At 46.9% G+C, this 7,956-nt stretch overlaps 1 protein-coding gene across 1 annotated transcript in view; it reads left to right on the top strand.

The window, feature by feature from the left end:
• The first annotated feature begins 4,015 nt into the window (after window positions 1–4,015).
• Faxc (failed axon connections homolog, metaxin like GST domain containing) overlaps window positions 4,016–7,956 on the top strand; it is a 60,472-nt gene continuing 56,531 nt past the window's right edge. The window contains exon 1 of the mRNA XM_021160948.3: window positions 4,016–4,408. Coding sequence (XP_021016607.1) covers window positions 4,143–4,408 — 266 coding nt within the window. The 5' untranslated portion in view covers window positions 4,016–4,142. The remainder of the gene's footprint in view (window positions 4,409–7,956) is intronic.

Raw genomic sequence — 7,956 nt, 5'->3', positions numbered from 1 at the left:
CCACACCTGTCTGACTCAACTCCTACTTCGTTTGGCCTTTCTGGTTACCTGGCTATGCATTGCTTGCTTGTTTTGCTCATGTAGATGTGACCCCAGTTTTGTCCTTTGTACTAGCAAACTAATACACTGCTAAATTAAAAGATGCCTCTGTCCTTCTCACGAAGCATTTTCAACTCCCCTTCCTCATCTGAGCCTATTAGTTCCCTATTTTCCTTCTCAGTACTAAGCTAGTCTCATAGGCTCTCTGAGAGCTGCTTAGAGATTTATAAAACACTCACGTCCAATAGATTTAAAAAACCACATAGATAAAGTCACCTCATGGTGACAGACTTTCTTCTAGATATAATGTTCATTGCTGGATCTGGTAGTGCAGGTCTGTAATCCCAGTTCCTTGAAGGCTGAGGTGGAAAGGTGGACAGTTCAAGGACAGCCTGAGCAACTTAGGCTTTCTTAAAATAAAAAATAAAAGTCAGGGGTACAGCTCAGTGGTAGAGTGCTTGCCTATCACATACAAAGCCATTGGTTCAGTAGCTGGCATTAAAAAAAAAAAAATCACCTCTCCCAGGCAAGTAGGGCAGTACTAGATTTGTTCTTTACAGATTGTTTTAGTTATAGTTACTGTTGCTGTGATGAAACACCATGACCAAAAGCAACTTGGGGAGTGTAATGGCTGGTTTTGTGTGTCAACTTGACACAGGCTAGAGTTATCACAGAGAAAGGAGTCTACCTTGAGGAAATGCCTCCATAAGATCCAGCTGTAAGGCATTTTCTCATTACTGATCAAGGGGGAGGATCCATTGTGGGTGGTGCCATCCCTGGGCTGACAATCCTAGGTTCTATAAGAAAATTGAGTTTATAAGTGGAAGCTCAGCAAGCCAGGGGGAGCAAACCAGTAAAGAACATCCCTCCCATGGCCTCTGCATCAGCTCCTGCTTCCTGACCTGCTTGAGTTCCAGTCCTTACTTCTTTCGTGATGAACAGCAGTATGGAAGTGTAAGCTGAATAAATTCTATCCTCCCCAACTTGTTTCTTGGTTATGATGTTTGTGCAGGAATAGAAACCCTGACTAAGACAGTATCCATTCCATATACAGTCACCAAACCCAGACACTATTGTGGATGCCAACAAGTGCTTGCTGACAGGAGCCTGATACAGCTGTCTCCTGAGAGGCTCTGCCAGTGCCTGACAAATACAGAGGTGGATGCTCTTAGCCAATCATTGGACTAAGCACAGGGTCCCCAATGGAGGAGTTAGAGAAAGGACCCAAGGAACTGAAGGGGTTTGCAGCCCCATAGGAGGAACAACATGAACCAACCAGTACCCCCAGAGCTCCCAGAGACTAAACCACCAATCAAAGAGTAAACATGGAGGGACCCATGGCTCCAGCCGCATATGTAGCAGAGGTTGGCTTTGTCAGTCATCAATGAGAGGAGAGGCCCTTGGTCCTGTGAAGGCTCTGTGTCCCAATGTAGGGGAATGCCAGGGCCAGGAAGCAGGAGTGGGTGGGTTGGTGAGCAGGCAGAGGGGAGAGATAGGAGGTTTTTGGAGGGGAAACCAGGAAAGGGGATAACATTTAAAATATAAATAAAGAAAATATCTACATAAAAGAAAAAGAAACAAACAAACAAACAAAGGAAAAGAAAAAATGGGCTGGAAAGATGGTTCAGCGGTTAAGAGCACTGACTTCTCTTCCGAAAGTCCTGAATTCAAATCCTAGCAACCACATGGTGGCTCACAGCCATCTATAATGAGATCTGATGCCCTCTCCTGATGCGTCTGCAGAGAGCTACAGTGTACTTAGATATAATAAATAAATAAATAAATAAAATTTTAAAAAATTACTGAAAAATTATGTTGTGAAATACTGTGTAGGTAAGTGTTCAATTAATTAGTTCCCTCCCCTTTCAACACTTTGACTTAATTTTGGAAAAAAATTGCTCAAAAAATTATTAGTTCACCACTAATAGTGATTTTAATATAGGGGAAATTAAAACTCCCTATTTGGGTTCTTGTTCACAAAAGGACATAAAAATAGTCAGGAGGCGCTGGAGGACAGCATGATCAGTATTAGCATCAGTCTTACTGAGGGCGTGGTCTTTTGGCCAAGTGATTGACAGGCCCAGATGAATTAACTCTTAAGGGGAAAGACAAAAGTAAGACATGTTCTGTTCTCCAGAGAAAGATCAGAATGCCTTTTCCGCCCAGGGCCAGAGATATATTCCATTCTTTTGACCGGGAGGAATTACCAAAACTGACAAACTCAGTTGTGATGGTAGGGAAGGAGTAAAGGTTCTGGCTCTCCATCTGGAATCTTCACACCATTCCAGTGGCTAGTGGAGCCCAGGAAGGGTGTTATCGCTCAGGCTTAGCTCCTACCCCCTCTGCCTTTAGAGATGAGGCAGGATTGCATAGCTACTGCCAGTCAAATCTGAGATCCGAGTGTCCATTCCGCATTAAGAAGCGGTTTTGTTTTGTTTTTAGCAGGGCAGTAGTGGCACATGCCTTTAATCCCAGCACTTGGGAGGCAGAGGCAGGCAGATTTCTGAGTTTGAGGCCAGTCTGGTCTACAGAGTGAGTTCCAGGACAGCCAGGGCTACACAGAGAAACCCTGTCTTGAAAAAAAGAAAGAAGCGGTTTTTTAAAGAGTCAGTCTTCCAGTCCCCCAACAACTGGTGCAAGGCCTGTTGCCTGCCTGTGGATCCCGCACCCCTAAATGGACCACCTCATCTGGTCTCAGTGGGAGAGGATGCCCCTAGTCCCACCTAGTCCCGCAGTGACTTGCAGGGTGTGTGTATTGTGTGGGGGATGACACCCCTGTAGCTCCTTGGTAACTGGCCCAGGCCAGTTCTGTTGACCTCCTCTGTCACTGTATTGGGCTGATTGCTGTATCCTTCTCATGGAAGTTCCTATCAGCCTACACATCCTGAGAGGTCTTTAATTCCCTTGGGGATGACCCTGAAATTCGTGACAACTTGGCTAGGGCCTCCTTCTCTATCTATGGTGGTAAACAATCTTTTGTTTTATTTCTAGCATGACTGTACAACCTGTTTATTCTAAGGGGGTGAAATCCAGGAAATGGGAGCCCCTTTCATCAGCACCCCAGTCTCTACTGTCGTGGGGGACAGATGTATTCTTATAGTCATACTTGAATTTTAAATTGTGACAAATCTTATGTCTTCAATATTTTTATTTCCTCTAAACCGAAACTGCCCATGCTCTGGCTAGAACACATGGTCTACATTTAAGGATTTAAAGGATCTGGAACATTCCATGTTGGTAGAGAGCGTGCCTGCCATGTGTAAGGCCCTAAATCCAATCTCTAATCAATCTCTTCAGGGTTACCCAGAGTGGGAAAACCATTGAATACACAGTTGCTTATTTTACAAATTTTCAGCACCCAAAGGGACCATCCTGTATCAGCGATATCCTTGGTAACGATTTCCAAGGTGGGAAGATTTCTCACCTAGAGTACTTTCTGCTGTTATTTGTCAAGGCAGACCTCAATCACTTCATCAGCACCTTGCCTGGGACCTAGGTGTCTGTGCTTACCTGAGCTCTTTAAAGCAATGAGAGCAGACAGACGCTCCCGACCTTAATCTGTCCTGGCCCAAGGTTTCCGGTCCGTGGCTCAGGGCAGGTGAGTCCCTGCGCTCCGCAAGGCGCCTGCGGGCGGGAGCGGGTGGAACCGAGGGCGGCGGCTCTGGGCTCGGCTCAGGCGCAGCCATCGCAGCCTCCCGCGCCGCCCACCTCCCCGAGCCCCGGCGTCCAGCCCCGCAGCTGCGGCCGAGCTGAGGCAGCGCACCGCGGGGATGCTGGGCGGGGGCAGGGCGCGGGGTAGGTGACTTTATCCCGCCTCTGTTGCCCAGCCCAGGGGAGCAATGACATCACGTGGCCCTTTCCACGCGCTGACACAAAGAGCGCCTGCGAGAGGCCTCGGCCAGGGAGGCCGGCGGCCGCCGCTGCCTCGCCGGGCCCCGGGGCCCCGCCATCCCAGCTCTCCGCTCGCCGTCCGCGTCCTTCCGCCGTCGCCTCCGCCCGCGCCCCCTGCGCACCGCTGAGCCCGCCCGCCCGCCCGGGCGCCGGCCTCTTCCCATGCGGGCGGCGCGGGCCCTGGGAGGGGCGCCCGGAGCCAGCCGCGCAGCATGCACTGGGGGGTTGGCTTTGCCTCGTCCAGGCCGTGCGTGGTGGACCTGAGCTGGAACCAGAGCATCTCCTTCTTCGGCTGGTGGGCCGGGTCCGAGGAGCCCTTCTCCTTTTATGGGGACATCATCGCTTTCCCTTTGCAGGATTACGGTGGGATCATGGCAGGGCTGGGCTCGGATCCCTGGTGGAAGAAAACCCTTTATTTGACCGGGGGAGCTTTGCTGGCCGCGGCTGCGTATCTGCTCCACGAACTCCTGGTCATTAGGTGAGCCGGAGAGAGGGCCCCCGAAGCGGGCACTGACCAGGGCAGCAAGCCCGGGTAGGGCTGGCTCAAAGGGGGTTCCGGAGCCAGCCCCTAGATCCCTCTGCCCAAAGGTCCAAGCGTCCTCTGTCATCCTCTAACCCCATAAGGCGTTTCACGGTCACCTGGCCACTTGTAAGGGGCCATTTAGAGTTGATGGGAGGGTTAAATTGGGAAGGGAAAGAAAGCGTTTGCCTTCCATCATTTCGATGCTAAAAGCAAAGTGCTGTGAGTCACTAGTGTTATGGATCAAAACAATCTGCTAAAGCCCGTAGGAAGAGTAACTGCAATCAATGCATTCGTAACAATAGAATAAAGCTCTGTAGAAATACTAAGGTACACTTTTATAAACGCCTAATTGGTTTATGGGTAATGATGCTGGAGCATTAACTATTAACCTCATCTTTACCTAAAAGGTTAGTTCTCTCTTATTCTTCTCAATAAATGTCAACATTATTAGGAGGCTGCAGTTGCAGAAGCTTGGTGTATCCCTGTTCAGTTTTGATGCAGCCTTAACCTGTTTACCTGCTTATCTGGTGTGGAACTGTAAGCACCTTCAAGCTTAAATACAATCATTCTGCGAGCAGTAGGAGATCTGAGGGCAGCGCTAGCACATGGAGCACTTGGCATAACAGGGAGTCTCCCTGGGCTGTAAACAGTTTCATGGCTGCCTGCCGCAGAATGTGTACAGGGCTGACTTGAAAATTACAATAAATGGATGCCCCTGCTGTTGGGACTGCTAGTCCCATAGATAGATCTTTAGTGCAGTAGTTGGTAGATACCACTGGGTACTGAGACAGCCTTTGGCTAACGGGTATGTCAATTTTGGGTTAAAATTCCCATGCATTTGGGACCCCAGTCTCTGGAGATTATTGGAGGCAGAGCAGTTTTCCATAGCTCAGAATTTCTCTTCTGACCAGTATTTTCGAAGGAGCTAGGATGTGTTCGTACCATATTTTCCAGGGGTAGGGTGAAGGAGGGGCATGGTTCAAGAGGCTGTAAAGTGGCTGGTGACCTCTAATGGACTTCAGGAAGTGCAGGAGGACACCATGATAGCCCTACTGAATTCACACTATTTGTTGGTTCTGAAAGGATAAGAAAGCATTTGGGTGTGAGAAAATGTGTTGGCTTTCATATCATTTAGTCACAGTGGAAGACTGAGAAGTTGACTTTAACTTCAGTATATCTCATTGAGCACAGCATCTTGAATTTAGTTGAGCCAAACACAAAAGTTTTAAAGTGAGATAGCATCAAGATTACGCCTCGTTGGTGCCAGTCTGAGAACTCTATTTCAAGTCAGGTTTCAGTCCATATGAAGAACCCCACATCTGTGCAGCATTTTAAATAGTAGCCTGTTGTTTCTCAGTTGTATTTCACTCCAAAGCCTATGAAGACTGCCCCTGTACCATTCAGCTTCCCAGCCTTTCTCCAGTTTGTGGAGATTGAAGGCTTCACATGGCTGAATCCAAAATGTGGCTTTGATGACCTTGCAGAAGTAACAGGGCCTTGGGAGCTCACTTGGAATAGACCACGCCCTTGAAGCTCTGGACCCTATATACTCTCCAGCCCTCTGCCCAGGCTAGCTCCTTCGCCACTGTGGTGATCACAAGCCCCAGCTCTGAATCTTTACTTGGATCAAGGGGTTTTAAGACCTATGTTTGTTTACTTTTGTTTCTTGACAAATGAATTGATAAACCGCTATTATAATACAAACTGAAAGAAGGCAGCTGAAATTTTGGGAAGTTAGTGGTACTCTCTGTGTGTCTGTGATTGCATGTATCTGTAACAGCTACCACTAAGGAGTAGGAGGAGGGTAGGTACCTTGATGAAGATTACACAGTGACAGGAGAAAGACGGAGGTTCCAGTGTGGAGCCTGGCTCCTTGGGAGAGACTGCTTATTTTGAGGTGCTTTGTTGGGGGAGAAAGGAAGAGAACTGAGAAAGGGGCATTTCCTGGGAAGTGAGGTCTGTGTTCAGGATGCAACTTTCTGCCAGCTTTCAGAGAGCTATGGAGCAGACAGGAGCAGTGAAGGTGGGCTTCAGAAGATGGGTACAAGAGAGAAAAACTTTCACTTGCTGAGAAATCTAAACTTCTGTACAGTTAGGCAAAATCAAGATCAAATGTGTGGGAGGGAAATATAAAGTGGCCCCACTATCTGAGTTCATTGTCAATGTCAACCTTCCCCTACCCTGCCTGGACTTTCTGTTGCCCAGATTAGCGTTAATCTATGGCTTTGTCTCATGAGGAAATAAAGTTATAATGTTAATTAAGTCTAATTAGTGAGTATAACCAATGCATGTGTTTTTTTGGTGAAGCGTGGTTAGTTATTTGTGATATTACTTTGGTTATTTGTATTTTTCCACTGTTATATTTTAAAATAATTGATGTCTTAATCCTTTGTTTTCCCAGAGTAGAGTGGAATCTATATTAAATTACTCAAGCGTCTGGAAATTTGCTCGTCAAGCGAATGATTAAGTAATGATCTCATTACCTGGAGCTCATTTGCACTTTGAGTACTCCAGCTAAAGGGTCCCCATCTGATCCCCAAGACTGACTCATTGCCTGTTACAGAGACAGGATCCTCTCTGGTCTTCTCAGAGCAGGGCCAGGAGCTGGTCAGTCTCCTCTTCCGTTAGCCAGCTGGCCTCTGCAGGTGTTCTCTTATTCAGATCGCCTTCTAAGGTTGTTTTGTGATAAGTTGCACAGGAAGCAACTCATCCGGTCCTGTGACCTCAGCTAGGGAGAGGGTTCTGACATGTAGAAGGTGGCCTATGGGAGCAGATTGTTTGGGTTCATTTCGATTCAGCCTTTTGATACACACACACACACACACACACACACACACACACGCGCGCGCAAAGTCAGTTTTGAGGTGTGTATATGTGTGTGCATATACATATATATACATATATGCACATACATATATGTAAATATATGTATATATGTATGTGTATATATATGGATTGTACTAGGGATAGATCCCAGTGCTTTACCCATGGAAGCCAAGTACCCTACCACAGAGTTATAGCCTCACTTCTCTCATTTTTTGGCATTTTTTTGACACGGTCTAGCTGAATCGCCTAGGCTGGCCTTGAACTTGCAATTTTCTTGCCTCTGCCTTCTGAATAGTTGGAATCTGCTGCTATTTCTTGGCCTGACACACTTGGTCTCAAATTGAAGTTCCTTGGGCAAGTTACTTTCTGACTTTGAAGTTTCCTGTCTACTACAGAGCATTAGTATGGCGTCCCAAATTTAAACTCTAGCAATGCCCACTTTAGAGTTTTATTATCAAAAGTAAGTAGGTTAATATGGCCCGTGTCTATAAAGTCACTGGCATATGTTGGCACATGATCAGCATCTTCATGACTATGATACGGTCTGAATTTACCTTTAGAACCTGACTCTTTGTCCATAGGGCAGAGGATTTCCTATTTACCTCCCTTTAGTTCTTAAGCCTTTGCTTCTCTAATTTACATAAAAGCATCACTGTGATATGAATTATTTTAGTGGG

The sequence above is a fragment of the Mus caroli genome, unplaced genomic scaffold, assembly GCF_978045245.1.
Source record: "Mus caroli unplaced genomic scaffold, Mus_caroli_1 scaffold_6, whole genome shotgun sequence".
NCBI classification, from domain to species: Eukaryota; Metazoa; Chordata; class Mammalia; order Rodentia; family Muridae; genus Mus; species Mus caroli.
The sequence above is the reverse complement of the archived record's forward strand: the minus strand, read 5'-3'. Positions and strand labels throughout refer to the sequence as shown.